At 28.8% G+C, this 20,030-nt stretch overlaps 1 protein-coding gene across 3 annotated transcripts in view; it reads right to left on the reverse strand.

Moving 5' to 3' along the window:
* The window catches only part of LOC123270441 (teneurin-m), a 223,831-nt gene that overhangs the window by 87,864 nt on the left and 115,937 nt on the right, over positions 1–20,030 (reverse strand). For all 3 annotated transcript variants that reach the window (XM_044736476.1, XM_044736471.1, XM_044736470.1), the window contains exon 4: positions 3,750–4,049. In XM_044736476.1, the coding sequence (XP_044592411.1) occupies positions 3,750–4,049 (300 nt within the window). The remainder of the gene's footprint in view (positions 1–3,749; positions 4,050–20,030) is intronic.

A 20,030-nucleotide genomic window follows, 5' to 3' on the forward strand; every position in this document is an offset into this window, starting at 1 on the left:
CAACGGGGCACTCTAAATTACTGGAGGAAAACAATAAACCGGAGAGTTTATAGTGCTGCTCGAGGAATACAAGTTTAAGCACAAGTAAAGCAGAAAGAGGAAAACGACCCGTGGCACAGTTTAATTTTCTCGGGAAACGGAAACCTATAGCTTTTCAGTTGAGCTCCTTCTATTGTTTCCCGAGCTTTATAGAAGTCATTATAATTATTCTACACGCCGTTCGAGAAACCCAGTAATCCTCAAGGTTTCTTTTTTTAATTACTGCTATGCGCCGTCTCACGGAAAATCGAGTCAAGTTTTCTTTAGAATTGGCTTTAGAATATCAATTTGTAAAAAAATTTTATTTTTGGAAAATTTACGACAAAAGATTCTAGATTAGGTTTTGGAGAATCGATTAAAAAAAAAAAAATTTTGGAAATTAGACAATTCTAAGCCTTGTAGGAATGAAAATAAAATTTTGGAAAAAATTTTGATGTGAAATTTTGGAAAAATGACTATGAAGGGTTCTAAATTAGATTCTGGCGTATCGATTAAAAAAAAAATTTTGTAAATTGGACAATTTTAAAGCTTGTAGTAACAAAAATAAAATTTTGGAAAAAATTTGGAAAATTGATTTTTTTGAAAAATGACAATGAAGGTTTCTAGATAAGATTCTGGAGTATTGATTAAAATAAAAAAATAAATAATTGGACAATTCTAAGTTTTTTAGTAACAAAAATAAAATTTTGAAACAAATTTTGATGTAAAATTTTGGAAAAATTACTACAACGGGTTCTAGATTAGGTTCCGGAGTATTGATTAAAATAAAAAATTCAAAAATTGGACTATTTTGAACCTTATAGTAGCAAAAATAAAATTTTGGAGAAAATTTTAATGTCAAATTTTGGAAAAAATTCAAAAACCGATTTTTTTGAAAAATAACTTTGAAGGGTTCTAAATAAGATTCTCAAGTATTGATTAAAATAAAAAACTAAATAATTGGACCATTTTGAGCCTTGTACTAACAAAAATAAATTTTTGGAAAAAATTTTGATGTCAGATTTTGGAAAAATGACTCCGAAGGGTTCTAGATTGGGTTTAGGCGTATCGATTAAAAAAAAAAAATTTTCAAATTGGACAATTTTAAGGCTTGTAGTAACAAAAATAAAAATTAATCTGCTAATATTTTGAATCTGAGTTCGAATCCTGGGGACTGCATTTTATTTTTTTTTCTTTCGAAACAATAAAATAACTAGTGAGTAATTATTACAAAGAAATAGACATCAGAATTTATTTGAGGTCCAGAAAAAAAAACTGTTAAATGAATTCCAGGCCACCCAGGACGTTTTAATTTATCTGCTAATCGATACATCGATACATCTGGATATCGTGTGTCTGATTAGCATACCTTGTACACCAAGTTATTCACTTATTCGGTTGTAAATTCCGATATTTTTATAATTGTTACAAGAGCAATACATATAAACATATATATCGAACATACTCTTGCACTTATAAGTATCGGTTTCTTATTCGGGTCAAAAAAGTATTGTAAATAAAACTAGACATAAATAAATATAATTACTTATGGTGACTAGCTCGCTGCGGGATAGGGAGAGCCGCTCGACATTATTCAAACAAAGAACCTGTTTTACCAAGTATAAATCTACAAATGTATAAATGTATGAGATATAAGATACTCCTTTGTATGAATCGGCTCTCAGTTATTTTATTTATTGCCCTGTCGTCAATCTTTTCACTCTTAAAATTATGTTAAGCGGAATCCAAGCTCTCAAGGTCTTTGACAATTAATTATCAGACTTTCTACTATTCTTTTTTGGCTATATCAATATTTTTTTTGCTCGGTAATTGAATTTTAGACGAAAACAATTAAAAAAAAAAGAAAAAAAACACTCCCCGGGATTCGAACCCGGGACTTTAATTCGGTAGTTTGGGACCTCTGTAATTTAAAAATATTTTTTTTATAGTCATTTTTCCAAAATTTGACATTAAAATTTTTTCCAAAATTTTATTTTTGTTACTACAGGCCTTGAAATGATCCAATTAAAAAAAAATTTTTTTTGAATCGATACGCCAGAACCTGATCTAGAACCCTTCGTAATCATTTTTCCAAAATTTTATTTTTGTTACTACAAAGCTTAGAATGGTCCAATTTTTTAATTTTTTGGTTTTATCAAGACTCTAAAATCTTATCTAGAACCCTTTGTTGTCATTTTTCAAGAAAATCAATTTTTAAAATTTTTCAAAAATTTTATTTTTGTTACTATAAGGCTTAGAATTGTCCAATTTTCAAAAATTTTATTTTTCTTTCCACAAGCCTTAAAATTGTCCAATTTTCAAAATTTTTTTTTTTAAATAATTCTTCTAAACCTGATCTAGAACCCTTCGTAGTAATTATCAAAGAATTCCCACCAAAAAGTCATTTGTCATCCCCATCCAGGTTATCGACAAGCTGGGTGTCTTTGAGATTCTAAAAGGAAAGGGTGGGGAAAGATCTTGAGGCAAATGACAATACGTCGCTAATCCTCCCTGTGTTTAATCTCGGGGTGACGTGCACACATGACAACATGTCAACATGACATCAACAAGGCACGCTGATAACGCTGATAATGATAAGACCTCCCCCAACTGTTATTGGCTCATCTTTGCTTGTCACTATCCGGTCTCATCCAACTTTGGTGATCTGTTGTTTATTATTATAGTTATAATTATTATTATTATTAGTTCTGGAAGTTTTTAATAGCCCGGAATTGAAACAATCGGCGGATTTAGAAGAGCATAATTTACTCTGCAGGTAATCGATAGCGTTGTACTGAACTGGCTGGTTTATGTGTCATGCGAGGCTCGAGAATTAAAGACCCGTTTGTTCTTCGAGGATTTAACTGTTACCATTTCATGCAAATTACCACATATCTGCATGTTCAACCGCCATTATATTAAGACTTTGTATCATAATTTTAAACCAAATGTCTGATTAATCATCATTATTATTGTCCTTTGTATATTCGGGTTGTACCGATTAAAAAAAAAAAATTTTTTTAGCTTTTAATTATAAAAAAATAAATTCCTAGTATTTCAAAAATGATTGAGAACATTTTAAGAAATTAAATTAGCTCTAATTAGAAAATTTTTAAAAATTGGACAATTCTAAGGCTTGTGGGAACAAAAATAAAATTTTGGAAAGAAATTTTGATGTGAAATTTTGGAAAAATTACTACGAAAGGTTTTAGATTAGATTCTGGAGTATTGATTTAAAAAAAAAATTTTTGAAAATTGGACAATTCTAAGGCTTAGGGGGATAAAAATAAAATTTTTGAAAAAATTTTAATGTCGAATTTTGGAAAATTGACTACGAAGGGTTCTAGATCAGGTTTTAGCGCATCGATTAAAAAAAAAATTTTGAAAATTGGACAATTCTAAGTCTTGAGGTACCAAAAATAAAATTTTGGAAAAATTTAAAAAATTAATTTTTTTGAAAAATGACAACGAAGGGTTCTAGATAAGATTCTAGAGTACTGATTAATATAAAAAATTAAAAAATTGGACTATTCCAAGCCTTATAGCAACAAAAATAAAATTTTGGAAAAAATCAAAGAAATTGATTCTTTTAAAAAATGACAACGAAGGGTTATAGATAAGGTTCTTGAGTATTGATTGAAACAAAAAATTAAAAAATTGGACAATTCTGGGACTTGTAGTAACAAAAATAAAATTTTGAAAAAAAAAATAATAACCAATTTTGCACTCACCGTTCCACTCCCGAGCCAGATGGGTCAGCTCGCAATCAGTAAGAGTCTCGTCGCTGGCGTTCCCAGAAGTAGGAGTGTCGCTGAGGCCCTCAACTCTGCTGGCGACGTGGTACAATTGAGGTTGTTGATAACTCGCGTTTCCTCTTTTGTGGGCCGTGTTGTAGTGGCTGTGAGACTGACCGGGCTGACTTTGGTTATAGAGACTTTGGGCCTGAGACGGACCTCTGGTCCCAGAGACCCTGGGGTTGTCCTCGCCCTCGGAGCCACTGAGGCTGTAGGCTGGGTGCAGCCGTCCCTTGCCTGGAAAATAAAAATTTGTAATTATTAATTTAAAATTAGAAAAAAATTGTTGCGGATTTTCCCACGATCTAGGAGTTATTTTTTTTCTTGAAGAGTTTATGCCCGAAATGGACAAAGCAGGTGCTCTTTATGACGGCGATTATCCGCGAAGGTCGGGAGGAAATAATTACTATTTACATTCTGATCCGGTTAAGGACCAAGATATGCGGGCTGTCCTTCTTCGGCGGTTTTCCAAAGCCGGTCTTCGAGAAAAAATTAATTGCCAGACCAGCTGCGCTGCTATTTTTAGTTATTTCTGTTTATTATTGCTCAATTGTAACAATAAAGGAGTACGTTTCATTGTTTAACGTCATTATATTTATATTTTTAATTCATTAAAAGTTAAAATTATAATAATTTTATTTTTGTTCCCACAAGCCTTAAAGTGATCCAATTTACAAAAATTTTTTTTTAAATCGATACGCCAGAACCTGATCTAGAACCCTTCGTAGTCAGTTTTCTAAAATTTCGTATCAAAATTTTTTCCAAAATTTTATTTTTGTTACCACAAGGCTTAAAATGGCCCAATTTTTAATTTTTTTGTTTTAATCAATACTCCAGAATCTTATCTAGAACCCTTCGTCGTTATTTTTCAAAAAAACCAATTTTCAAACTTTTTCAAAATTTTATTTTTGTTACTACAAGGCATAGAATTGTTCAATTTACTAATTTTTTATTTTAATCAATACTTCAGAACCTGATTTAGAACCCTTCGTAGTCATTTTTCCAAAATTTGACATCAAAATTTTTTCCAAAATTTTATTTTTGTCACAACAAGGCTTAAAATGGCCCAATTTTTATTGTTTTGTTTAAATCAATACTCCAGAATCTTATCTAGAACCCTTCGTTGTTATTTTTCAAAATTTTTCCAAAATTTTATTTGTGTTACTACAAGCCTTAGAATTGTCCAATTTTCAAAAATTTTTTTTAAATCAATACCCCAGAACCTGATCTAGAACCCTTCGTAGTCATTTTTCCAAAATTTCACATCAAAATTTTTTCCAAAATTTTATTTTTTTTACAACAAGGCTTAAAATGGCCCAATTTTTATTTTTTTGTTTAAATCAATACTCCAGAATTTTATCTAAAACCTTTCATTGTAATTTTTCAAAAAAATAAATTTTTTTAATTTGAATTAATTTCTCAATAATATAGATTAATAGTAAAAAATTTTAGTAATTATTTAAAATGAATATTAAATATCACACAGTGAAAAGTGAGAGAATAAATTAATTGGGACGTGTAAATAAATGATATTCAGATACTTGAGTAATTCCATAAATGATAGAGTAATGTTTCATTAAAAGTTGCCGTTTGACCCGGATGTCGCGCAATGTAGTCATTACAGTGACATCAGACCCGAAAAATTAATTAAAGCGCCAGGGGACGTTTGAAATATTTTAAAAATTCCGGGGATTATTCGAAAAACGCTGGGAGTTGAAAAAAATATTCGGTAATGGTTACTGCTAATAATAGATTAAAGTTCCATTTGTGTAAACGATTGGGCGGGAAAAAGAGGTGGAGGGGGGAGGGAGAGTACGGTCAGAGCATTGTTGCCGAGGACAATGGGCTCTATCATGGATTGGGTAGCTGTGTGAGTGCGTAGTCGATGAAAATAACAAGCCTCTACATCAGAGACAAGGACACAAGGCTTAGTTAAATATTTTGTTTTTTATCATTTTTATTCTGGGGCAGACTTTAAAAGCCCGGAGGCTGCTCGAAAAGCGCGACATTTGTCACAAAATCACCAGCGACCCAAAAGGCGTGAAACGAATTAAACGCCAGGATGAACACAAGCAATATCCAACAATGGACAGAATTAAAATATGGGTGGTGCTAACATCGATCACCATGTGATTATCGCCGAATAAATCTTTATTCTTTTGACATAATCCTATGCTTCAGTTGTTTTTACCATTGATTTTACGTCAAACTATGTTTTTTAATTACGGTCAAAAAAAGTAACAAAAATAAAATTTTTGAAAAAATTTTCATGTCAAATTTTGGAAAAATTACTACGAAGGGTTCTAGATCAGGTTATGTAGTATCAATTTAAAAAAAAAATTTTCAATATTGGACAATTTTAAGGCTTGTAGTAACAAAAATAAATTGTTGGAAAAAATTTTGATGTCAGATTTTGAAAAAATGACTACGAAGAGTTCTAGATCAGATTATGGCGTATCGATTTAAAAAAAAATTTTTGAAAATTGGACGATTCTAAGCCTTGTAGTAATAAAAATAAAATTTTGAAAAAAATTTGGAAAATTGATTTTTTTGAAAAATGACAACAAAGGATTCTAGATAAGATTCTGGAGTATTGATTACAATAAAAAATTGAAAAATTGGGCCATTTGAAGACTTTTGGTAACAAAAACAAAATTTTGGAAAAAATTTTGATGTCAAATTCTGAAAAAATGACTACGAAGGGTTTTATATTAGGTTCTGTAGTATCGTTTTAATAATATTTTTAAAAAATTGGACCACTTGAAGGCTTGTGGGAGTAAAAATAAAATTTTGGAAAAAATTTTGATATCAAATTTTGGAAAAATGACTACGAAGGGTTCTAGATCAGGTTCTTGGGTATCGATTTGAAAAAAAAAATTTGAAAATTGGACAATTCTAAGGCTTGTAGTAATAAATATAAAATTTTGGAAAAAATTAAAATAATTGATTTTTTTGAGAAATGACAACGTAGGGATCTAGCTAAGATTCTAGAGTATTGATTGAAATAAAAAATTAATAAATTGGAACATTCTGAGCCTTATAGCACCAAAAATAAAATTTTGGAAAAAAATTTGATGTCAAATTTTGGAAAAATAACTATGATGGGTTCTAGATCAGGTTCTAAAATATCGATTTTATCTCCAGGATACATAATTAAGAAATGACCTTGTATCTTGTGAACTATTGACATTTTTACAGATATAAATTTTTCATATATACATATATATTTTAAAAATATAAGCTCATTCCAATGTTAGACTCATCAAGAGCTTTCATTTGAGTACCCACATGCATTTTTTATATATTTTTCATATATTTATATATATAATATAGATAAATATAAAAAATATATAAAAAATTGATGTGGGTACTCAAATGAAAGCTCTTGATGGGTGTAACATCGGGGTGAGCTTATATTTTTAAAAACGTCAATAGTTAAGAAAATACAGTGCAATTTAATTACCAAGATATATATATATATATATATATATATATATATATATATATATATATATATATATATATATATATATATATATTTGTTTTTGGATTCTTTGGTACCCAAATGTCGCATGTAAATGAAAGGAAGATCAATAAAAAAGATCCAATGGGTTTCGAATTTGCATTGCATTTCTTCAATTTTACGTCAACGGCTCTACGAGTCTCTTTCGACTGGCTTCCCGTAGTAGTGGGACGCACAAGGATGAGGATAAGAAGTAGGAGGAGGAGTAGCATCAAAGTCAGAGTCGCGAATCGTATAAAGTTTCACTAGCGGATAAAATTTTCTCGCTGAGCTGTAAAAGGACTAGAATAAAATAAAATAAAATCGTGGAAAAGTGAGCAAGGATCCGAAACGGATATAGATGTAGACATAAAAGAGCTTATAAGCTTCATTACCAAGAATTTATTATTTTTCGTTGACTTGTCACTTTTTCAGAAATTTATAAATTTTTAGGGCGCAATGGAGGTGTCCTACCTAGGCTTTTCCGGGACCGGAAATGACATTCTCAAGCAATGGAAGATGGAACCGCAAGATCATTTCCACCCATTTATTATTCAATTCAATAACCACCAGCGAAAAAGGGGTGGGAGAACCGCAGGATGCCTAAGCTTTAACACTCAACACTTGCGATCTCCCTCGAGTCAGACTCAAAATGAATAAAACCGCCCCGGGCAGTTAATAACTTCATCATTTCGTTTTCAATATCTTATAAGTTCTAGAATGCCCTGGCACTTTTTCCAACCACTTAGCTATTCACGTTTCTGCCTTTTTTCCTATTCATTGGTAATCAATGCTCATTTATACACTTTTTCTTGGTTTTAATGCCTCGGATTTGCTGGGATTACGCTCAAGTTAGAAAATTTCAAGCTTAATTCTTAGTATTCAAGCTTATCTAGAACCCTTCGTGGTCATTTTTTAAAAAAATCAATTTTTGGAATTTTTTTCAAAATTTTATCTTTGTTACTACAAGTCTGAAAATGGTTCAATTTTGAAAAATTTTTTTTTAAATCGATACACCAAAACCTAATCTAGAACCCTTCGTAGTAATTTTTCCAAAATTTGGTATCAAAATTTTTTCCAAAATTTTATTTTTGTTCCAACAAGCTTTAGAATAGTCCAATTTGAAAAATTTTCTTTCTAATTGATACTCCTAAACCTAATCTAGAACCCTTCATAGTCATTTTTCTAAAATCTGACATAAAGACATTTCGAAAATAAAACCCCATAAATAACGACACTGAAAAAAATGACAAATCCAATCACCTCTGAAGCATTTATAACAATTTGATTTTTTATCCGGTGATTAATAAAAGCTAAAAAAGCTGTTGCATGTAAAAAATTTTGGTCGTCGCCGGTGAAGCTCATTAATCTGAGCGGCACACGATATCGACGGATGTGTCCATATTTTACAAAACATCTGGCCTAGAAATGTATAAACCAACAGAGGTAAAAAATCTGCCGGAAGCTTGCAAAAAAACAACTCTATTTTAATGTAAATTTTATTTTGTTAAAAAAAAAATAAAACGCAATGTTTATCGCATTATTATATTGATAATAATGTTTTTTATAATTTAAAAAATGAGGTCGGTATTTTTATTAACGCCTTTTATTTGTCTTGAAGAAAATAAAGGCATAAAAGAATTTATTATATTTTATTGTAAAATATTATTTATGAAAACGCTTTCTATTTAATCCAGCGCAATCTCGTTAGATGAAAACCGCTCTATAGAACGGAATTTTCTTTCAGCACACGCAGCTCACCAACACACACAGGTCACTGAAGTTCACAATATTTATATTTTTCTTTTTAAAGCTTTAACTGGGTCGCTGGCTTTCAAAAACTCAGCTCAAAATATATTTATGCAGTCGCTAAATTAAAGTACTTCTGATCTAGGCCAAATTTAAACTTTTCCTCGCTTCCAATTGTCCGATTGCTTTTCTAAATTTTTTAATTAAGCCCACATTGTCCTACTTACCACTTTTTACCCCCTCTAGCTTCTAAAAGTCGTAAAAAAATTTATTTCATTCAATAAACGTCAAAACATTTTTTCCGTTTATAGGCGTTATTTTTCGGAACTTTTCAAGCCGCCATAACTTGGAAACTAATGGACGTATAAAAATTTTCAATGAGTCAAAATTTACGGGGAATCAAAATCCCTATCCGATAAGCCCAAAGCCGTTCAAAGTGGACCGGAAGTTTCCGTGAAATATAAAAAAAAAATTTTTTTTTGGTTTTCGCGCCTTTTTTCGGAACTTTTCAAACCTTTATAACTCGGAAAATAATGGACGTATGAAAATTTTCAATGAGTCAAAATTTACGGGGAATCAAAATCCCTATCTAGTCAACCCAAAGTCGTCCAAATTAGACCGGAAGTTAACGTGTAATATCAAAAAGAAATTTTTTTCTGCAAATGCAAAATTTTGGACCGAATTTTTTTTTTTTTTTTTTTTTTTTTTTTTTTATTGAATAAGTCTCGATTGGTAGCAAGAGTGAGGCAATATTGACATGGTAAAATTTTTAATAAAAAATGAGAATTGAATCGAATTGAAGATAGATATAAATATTTATCCTCGGGTTATGAAAGGCACTCATGCTCATGTCCTGTGTACAAAGGGTAAGGTTATATGTTGTAACGAAGGTCAGCGGAGATGCCCGAGAGTAAAATGCGCGCGACGCACCAGATCAATACGACAAACATGCTGATGTTTCACCTCCAAAATTATCCTTACAAATTACCCGATAAAAATTTAATTAACCTCTAATTCTTTTTTTTAACAAAATAAAATTTATTTATTTTTTATTTAATGCGTTACAATTTGATTTATAATTTTTTTTTTAATTATAAAAAATTAGAGGAAAAAATTGAATAAATTATGAATTTTCCAAAATTTATTTTTTCAAAATTATCTTTTAAAAAAAAAATAAAATTAACCTCGAATTTAGAGAGAGTGGCCAATAAAAAAGAATTTCTACTATAACGGGCATTAAAATACTTTCTTATGAAGAAATGCAAATAGGTCTTTAAAAAATCTTGCGTAATTAAAAAAGAAAGAATGCGCTTAATTCTATGTGACTAGAGTTATTAAAAATTCCTGAGAGCACCGAGTTTACCTTGTAAACTCATAATATTTTCTCGAGAAATATTTTCATATCCCCAACCCCATTTTTTTTTATTTTTCCATACGTCGTTTTCTCATAAACTAAAAAAAAAAAAAAAAAAAAAAATTACAATTACATTATTTCATCTTGCGCTCTTTTATATTCAAATTACATCGATCTTGTTATTTTAGGTATTAAATATAAAAAAGTGATGTATCATCAGTGGAGTTAATATTTTCAACTCCTCGATTAAATTTTCCCGAGGTAAGAACCCAGAAAAGGACCAGAATCCCCCAGAGCCTCGGATAATCCTCTAGCCAATTATTTCAGCTGGCTCGAGTTTTCTAATTCGCGACGAAATAAGGCTTAACTCAAACTGAAACGTTAGTTGAAATAAAAATTAAAATACTCTAACTCTTACAGATCCCGAGTAATCCTCTGATGAATCCTTACCAAGTCACCATCAGTCCTTTTGCTTTAATCTTTCAATTGATACGACAAAAATGGTGACCTTATATTTTTATTTTTTAAAAAATTTTTACAAGCTTTTTATTAAATTGCACTATACTTTTTTAATTACAGACATTTTAAAAGATATAAGCTCATCCTGATGTTACACTCATCAAGAGCTTTCATTTGAGTACCCACATACATTTTTGATATATTTTTCATATATACATATATATAATATATATTTTAAAAATATAAGCTCATCCTGATGTCTCCTGATACTCATTACAAGCTTTCATTTGAGTACCCACATGCATTTTTGATATATTTTTCATGTATACATATATATAATATATATAAATATATAAAATATATGAAAAATATATGAAAAATTGATGTGGGTATTCAAATTAAAGGTCTTGATGAGTTTAACATCAGGATGACCTTATATCTTTAAAAATGTCAATATTTCACAAAAGTACAAGGTCATTTCATAATTAATGACCTTTTTAATGACATAAGCTCATCCTGATGTTACACTTATCAAAAGCTTTCATTTGAGTACCCATATACATTTTTTATACATTTTTCATATATACATATATATAATATATATATATAAATATATAAAATATATGAAAAATTGATGTGGGTACTCAAATGAAAGGTCTTAATGAGTATAACATCAGGATGAGCTTATATCTTTAAAAATGTCAATATTTCACAAGATACAAGGTAATTTCTTAGAGATAAAGCATTTTCACTAAAAATTCCTTCAATTTTATCTCTGTATTGCAACCCTTGAAACAAAACTTACCAAGAAAAGTACTATTAGTTTAAATAAAAATAAAAATTGTCCATCTCTCGATAATCCTCCGAGGATGCCTTACAGAGTTACTGGTCCTTTGACGAGAATATTTCGAGCAGCCTCGGATCCTGCCATCCTGGTCAGCGCCTGAGAGCCTAAATGGAATCAAGGGCTTCCGTCAAATGATACACTGTATCAATAATTAGCCTCCTCAATATGGAAGCCTTTGAGAGCTTCCATTAATAATAATCATCAATTACATCAAAGAGCCATTAGATATTATTTTTCTCGTGATATGATTTAATTGTTTGTAATTCAAATACTGGATCGCAAATTCTCATCCCGGATATGAGCCTGATAGAGCAACTCGGTGGTCCCGGGTGATGTCGTGACGATTAAACATTTATAACCCCGGTGGTGTAACGAGTCTGCTTGTAGCTTATCTGATTAGTCGCCTTTAAAAGTTTATTATAATTATTTTCAATTGATAAATAATTTATTTAATTATTTATTTAATTACAATATTTAAAAAATTTTTACTGTCTCAATTTAAAAGTATTTTTTTTCTTTTTTTTTTTTTTTTTTTTTTTTTTTTTTTTTGTTAAATTTAAACAATCATAATAATTGATCTGATGACGCAATTGGAAGCAAAATGACAAGTGAATCGTCAGCAGAAATAACCCGAGATCGGCATTTCGCTATTCATATCTTTCCAAGTATAAATGTATAAATGTGCGCTAGTGAAAGAGGGGAAGAAGGGGTGGGAGATTCGGAAAGCAGCCTCGACATTCCCACGTAGGATTTAAACGACGGTAGAAGTCGTCGACAGCAAAAAGATGGATAAGAATAAGAATAAGAAAAATTTCGAAGAGTCGAGAAGGTGGAGAGATGAATTATTCAAGAATAGGTCATCCAGGATCGAGAATAATAGGACCTTTACTATATTATTATTGCCGTTTTTAATTCTATTGCAATATTCTGCTATTTTAGTTATATTTAATAAAATTTAGTAATAGTTACTAAATAATTTATTAAAGCCCATTGTCACAAAATAAATATTTAGTAGCAACAAATGATTTATTGCTTCGCAATAAATCGTTTATTGCTATTAAACAAATTAATTTTTTAACTAATTTTACCGTATAACCTAACTTTTGTTACTAAAAATAAATCAAAATAATTAAAATAGATAATTTCAAGTTAAAATATAAGGTATTATATAGAAAATAATCTCATTAAATAATTATTTTTTATTTCAGACATTTATAAAATTTTAAATTAAACAACTTTTTAACATATCAATAATAGACTAATTGAACTAATTTAAACTAAACTCCACTGAGAAATTACATATAAGCCATTTGGGAGGATGTGTCTTTTCAAAGGGAAGATAAATCTCCCAAAATCCAGCTCAATAAAATAATCTCAGTCAGTTAATAGGTTATGTATGACATTGGAATTAAAGCATAGCCATCTACCGGCAATACTTACCAAACAAATATTTAGTAACTACTACTAAATATTATTTGGTGGAAACAAATATTTATTTTTATATTAATATAATTTATTTAGAATAAAAAAATAATTTATTAAACTGTAACAAATAATATTGATGGGTAAAAAATATTTTTTTCTCCCAAATAAATGACTAAAAATTTTTTTACTAAATCAGTTTATTACTCCGTACTAAATCCTTCTATCAGTGGAGAAATTTTAAAATTTCATTCAAATTTTTAATATTACAGCGAAAATCTTGGTCATAAAATTTTTAAACAAAAATAATATTTAATTTTATAAAAAATGTTCCTTATGATTTGTTTAAAAAAACCAAAATTTTCAAATTCCAAAATAAAAATTCGCAATAAAAGGTTAAAATTTTTTTTTAATAATTATAAATGTTACTTTTAAAATTATGATGAAATTGATCCTAAGGAACTAACATAAGCGACATTTTTTTTATAAAATTAAATTTTAAACTTTTGTTTAAAAAAATTTTCTTTAGAATCAATATTTTAGTCGTAATATTAAAAATTCGTTATTTTTATATAACAAACCTTTGTTTATATTAATATAATTTATTTCGAATAAAAAAATAATTTATTAAACTGTAACAAATAACATTGATGGGTAAATATTTTTTTCTCCCAAATAAATCTCTAAAAATGTCTCTTTAGAGATCCAAAAAAATATTTATAAAATGTTCAACCTCCAAAAATTAATAAATCATTTCAAATAAATCCCATAAAAATAAAAAAAAATAATATCTTACCATAAAACTGACTCATAAGTCTGATCTCACTAGGGACCATAAAGAACTCTCTAATTCGCGGAATAAAAATCCATTAACCACGCGATAACACAGGAATGTATTTCTGATTGATGGTCTTCTTCTTCAAAGAAGACGAAATATGATTTGATCGGTCAAAAATCATTAAAATTGTACACTGATAGAAGGATTTACTAACTATTAATAATTTAATTTATTTAAAGACAATTATTTAATTTATTAAATTTTTATAAATATTTTTTAACAATCAATAAATATTTGTTTGGGAGGAAAGTACATCTATTAATAGTTAACAAATATTTATTAACATTTAATAAATAATTTATTGTTAATAAATATTTATTAAATCTCGATGTTAAAAAATCATATATCAACAGTTAATAAAGCTTATTAAATATAAACAAATCCTTCTATCAGTGTGGTCTTCTTCTACGAAGAAGACAAAATATGATTTGATCGGTCAAAAATCATTAAAAGTGTATAAAATTTCAGTGCCGGCCGCTAAATAATGGTATTTATATAAAAGGGAGGAATATAACTTTGAACTAAAGCTTTCAAGTGCACTTTCCACCCCAGAAACTGGCAAGTCTTGGCTGATATTCTCCTGAATGTGGATGTGTAGTCGATAGAGAGGAAGATACCTGGAAAATCTTCAGGAGAGAAAGTACGAGGGTGTAATCAGTCTTGCCAGTAATTAATTAAACGATTCTTCCTTACAGAGTTGTGAGTTTGATGTAAACGCTGCATATGGCTTTATTGAGACGGCCCTACTGTCGACGTCTATATCTATATAATATATACTCACCGGTTTTAATTACTGAATGCGAAACCCGTGCTCGTATCCGTAATTTAATATTCAGGCTCCTTTTTAATTTTTTTTTTTATTTTATAGTTTGCTTCGGATCAATAAATTTCGATATAAGTATTATTTAATTGTTTATTAAATTGTTCATTTAATTGTTTATTTGTATAGTAAACAAATTAATATTGTAAATAATTGATAAATATTTATAGATAAATTGTAATTAAAACAATTTTTCACAGAAAATTAATTTATTACAAGCAAACTATACTAAAATATTGAAAGTTATCCTTTTTATTTATTGTAAAAATGTTAACTAGTTTAGAATTTTAAATTTAAGACCTTGACCCATTTTAGAGACTATTTTTTTTAATAACACATTAATTATCAAATAATTGAATTTTTACAATAATAGTTTCATTTAAATCTTTCCTACAGATTAACTGCCGTATAGTAAAAAGAGCGTTTTTTATTTTTTAAGACAAGCAAAATTAATAAAAAATTAATTAAATTACAAATTATATCAAAGAAAAATAGTAATTTTTCTTGAAAATCTCAATAAGTCATTACAGTGTAAATAACTTTCTTATATAACTGCAGTTTTACTTTTTACTGTGACATTAATTAAAGATGGCTGGTATTAAAGCAACGCTTGTGGTGATTTTAATAAACACATGTGTCTAATATAATTATATTAAATCCAAATAAAATTAAATTTGTGAAAAAACTCTAATTTATTTCTCAGCAATAAAATTTATTTTCATAAAATATAATGACGTGTCGATATAAACAAAAATATTAAAAATAAATTAATCAGCGGATAAATTTCCGACAGTTAATAAAAGTAGATGGCCAGCAAAATTTAAACTCACAGTTAATTAACCCGATCATCTTCCGGCCATCAACCACGGAATAGAAAGTCCCCGATAGATATTCCGATTTAGTCTGCACGGGCTCGGACCACCTGGCTCGGATTTTAATTAAGTGTCTGTCAAAATAATTAATAATCTCGAGTGATCAGTCACCGATAAATTTTAAATATAAAAAAATGTCTACACAGAAAGACAAATTTCTTGACTAATTTTACAAAACGATTTTGTAATTTTACAACTATTTTTAGATTAGCTAAGTTTGTAAAATTACAATACTTTCCTTGAATTTAAATAATAAAAAAGAAACATTTTATTTAATATTTGTTGTCATTTTATTTTTATAAAGCGCTCACTAGATTTTCCATCTCACGTAGACCTAATTTTTACAACTCAGATGATACAAAGTGAAAATAATATTTACCCTAACTAAGAATCGAACGCGAGCCGCTTGCTTGCCAGACCGATACCTAACGCCCTACGCCGTACGACCGATAGGAGGTTCAACATCTCATTATTCTTATAAGCTAATCCTATGTGTTGATTGAGCATTACGGCTTATTATTTATTATTTACATTATTTGTGTTATTTAATGCTGTTTAATGATGGAAAATAACTAACGTTTACATTATTTATAATCCATTGAATATTATAAAAATTAAAGTCTAACATATACTCATTAAAATATATTGATTTCGAAATGATTGTTTGAGCGTAATATTAAAATTTATAAAAGATAAATGATGCCTCGAATTTATTATTACAAATAAACAACCATAGAGCAAAAATTAGTAAAAATAAATATGAAGGACATTGTTGTTTTTTCGATACATCAGTCTCATTTTTGTAAAACTTAAAAGTATTGTTTTTAAAATTGGAAAACAGTCAAGTAGAATTACAATTGGTGTAATATAATTAAAATTGTCTGGTAACATTACATTGCACTGTGTAATTTTACAATGAAAATTGTAAAAATAAAAAAAAGCTTTTTAAATTTTTTATCAGATTATTGTAATATAAACAATATTTTTTTGTGATTTTACATACAACTGCCGAATCAGATGACAAATAATGTTTGCAAAATTAAAAAGCTTTTTCTTAAAAATTTACGGACGGTTCTGTAATATTACAATGCGTGTTAGGTTTATACATGAAGATTGTAAAATTACAATCTTAGTAGATTTCCTAAAAGGTGTTGGAAAATTACATGAATTGTATTTTATTTCGCATTACTATACACTGATTTATAATTTTACTTATTATTTGTTTTGTAATATGATTATAATTTTACAAAAATTTTTTTTCACTCAAAAAACTAATTAGAAAGAAAAATATTTTCTTGGCTCAAGTGAACCTTTTTTTTTTTTTTTTTTCTGTAATTTGAGGTTTAAAATCGGAATTCAGGATAAATAATGCAATGCGTTTGGAATCTCCGAATAAAAATAAGAAAGAAGGGCGAATTATTGTTAGCGGCCTTGTACATAAATTACCGTATCGGACAATAGGTAATTGTGAGATCCGGAGCCGCCTGAGGGCCCTTTGTAACAAAACATTTGTTTTTATTTATATTAAAGTTGAATCTTACATGCATCGGTCCCGAGTGGATGAAAGACAAAGGGGTACGCGTGGGCGTTACTTTTAGCTGTCCGATCTACTGGAAAGATACCCGGCAATGAATTACATCAGCAGGACTCTAAGCCATCCCCTCGAGGGTTCGTTATAAATAAATACACTTGCTTTTATTTTTACTTTATTCTCTATTTTGGCCTGAACTCTGTTATTTTTAACATTTTCCTGGATACGGAGCCTACCATTCAATCGGCAGAACCATCGAAGCCCTTTAGAGGAGACAAACCTCGATCAATAACTCCCCTCCGGTGGAAGACAATCAAACTCAATAAAGGATTTTGGCAAATGTTTGCCTGCGTTGATGCATTTACCAGATCAAAGACCACCTGCTAGACTAGTAATTATTCTATTGGGATAAATGGACCCGAATTATGCTTTTTGGTCGACCTAAATTCAATTTCTGACGGTGGTAAGTATTAATTGACATTTTTTTCAGCATTTTTTGGGTGTGAGGTTTTTTGGGATAAAATACTACGAAAGGTTCTAGATCAGGGTCTGGAGTATTGATTTAAAAAAGAAATTTGAAAATTGGATAATTCTAAGGCTTGGGGGGATGAAAATAAAATTTTGGAAAAAATTTTGATGTGAAATTTTGGAAAAATGACTATGAAGGGTTCTAGATCAGGTTCTGGCGTATCGATTTAAAAGAAATTTTTTCAAAATTGGACAATTTTAAGGTTTGTGGGAGTAAAAATTAAATTTTGGAAAAAAATTTTGATGTCAGATTTTGGAAAAATGATTACGAAGGGTTCTAGATTAGGTTATGGTGGATTGATTTAAGAAACAATTTTGAAAATTGGATAATTCTAAAGCTTAGAGCAACAAGAGTAAAATTTTGGAAAAATTACTGCAAAAGGTTTTAGATAAGATTCTGGAGTATTAATTAAAATAAAAATTTTTGAAAATTGGACAATTTTAAAGTTTGTAGTAACAAGAATAGAATTTTGGAAAAAATTTTGATGCCAAGTTTTGGAAAAATGACTACGAAGAGTTCTAGATTAGATTCAGAAAAATTAATTTAAAAAAAATAAATTCAATTGAACCATTTTAAGCATTGTAGTAACTAAAATAAAATTTTGAAAATTGATATTTTTGAAAAATGACAACGAAGGGTTCCAGATAAGATTCTGGAGTATTGATTAAAATAGAAAATTAATAAATTGGACAATTCTAAGCCTTGCAGTAACAAAAATAAAATTTTGGAAATATTTTGATGTCAAATTTTGGAAAAATGACTGCGAAGGGTTCTAGATAAGATTCTTGGGTAATAATTTTAAAAAAAATTTTTTAATTTTACCATTTTTAACCTTGTAGTAACAAAAATAAAATTTTGGAAAAAATTTCAAAAATTCATTTTCTTAAAAAATGACAACGAAGGGTTCTAGATAATATTCTGAAGTAAAGATTAACCCAAAAAAATAAAAAATTGGACCATTCTAAGCCTTATAGTACCAAAAATGAAATTTTGGAAAAAATTTTGATGTCAAATTTTGGAAAAATGACAACGAAAGGTTCTAGATCAGGTTCTGGCGTATCGATTTAAAAAAAAAATTTTCAAAATTGAACCACTATAAGCCTTGTAGTAACAAAAATAAAATTTTTGAAAAAATTCGAAAAATTGATTTTTTTTGAAAAATCACAACGAAGAGTTCTAAATAAGATTCTGGAGTATTGATTAATAAATTGGGGCATTCTGGGCCAAGTGATAGCAAAATAAATATTTTGGAATTAATTGAAAGCCTAAAGCGATCTGATATGATTGATTCGGTGAATATAAGTGCTCGTACTCATTGAAATTGGAATGAAATGAATAAAAAAGTAGTAAATGCAGACGTAGATTTAGATGGATTGTAAAAAAGGGAAAAAAGATAAAAAATGGTAAGTGAGTAAATCATAGAGATATAATATTGGATATAGAAAATGACAAATACAGATATTATAAATATATTGGTACATATAGTCCAAGCATGTTTCCTGTCTCCTCGATCAGTTTTGATATATAATGTCGTCCTAGATGTGACACGACAAAAGCCGCACCTACAGCCGTACTCCACACTACTTTACTTCTGACATTTCATGTACTCCAGTCACGAAATGCATTCAATTCCCACCCGTACAAAAATCATTTTTAGATTTTTATATATTTCTCTATTTATTTACTTTTTTATCATCCTACCTACCCAGTAAAAAAACCTAAATAAATCTTGTTTTCCAAAAATTCCATGAATTATTGCCGATAAAAATTCAATACTAGAATATCATTCATTCCAATTGAATTATTTTTAACAAAAACTAGGTCAATTTAAAATTGTATTTTTAAAAAAAATAATTAACAATTTATGAATTATAATTGTCGCTGAAGGCACTGAGAGGAAATTGGGAATGAGCTGAAAAGTTTATGGAACAAGAAAATCGAAGGCGGTACGAGTGCCAAGGGAAATTCACCGAAATAAGGAGAAAAGTGGGAAAACTCTTCAAAAAGCTTGATTTACAGGAAATAGCTTTTCTTTATCGTTGGATTTTTTATTTTACACTTTTCAATGTTCGTTGGGCCAACCTGTGCTTATTTAATAAAATGAAATATCACAAGAGACTTTTCATCGTTTATATTTTTATATTATTATTACATTTATTGCCAATCAAATTACGTTTACCTGATATTATTTTTAATACAATGCATATCTGAAATGACCTTGTATCTTGTGAAATATTGACATTTTTAAAGATATAAGCTCATCTTAATGTTACACTCATCAATACCTTTAATTTG

The sequence above is a fragment of the Cotesia glomerata genome, linkage group LG8 (genome assembly GCF_020080835.1).
Source record: "Cotesia glomerata isolate CgM1 linkage group LG8, MPM_Cglom_v2.3, whole genome shotgun sequence".
Taxonomy (NCBI): Eukaryota; Metazoa; Arthropoda; class Insecta; order Hymenoptera; family Braconidae; genus Cotesia; species Cotesia glomerata.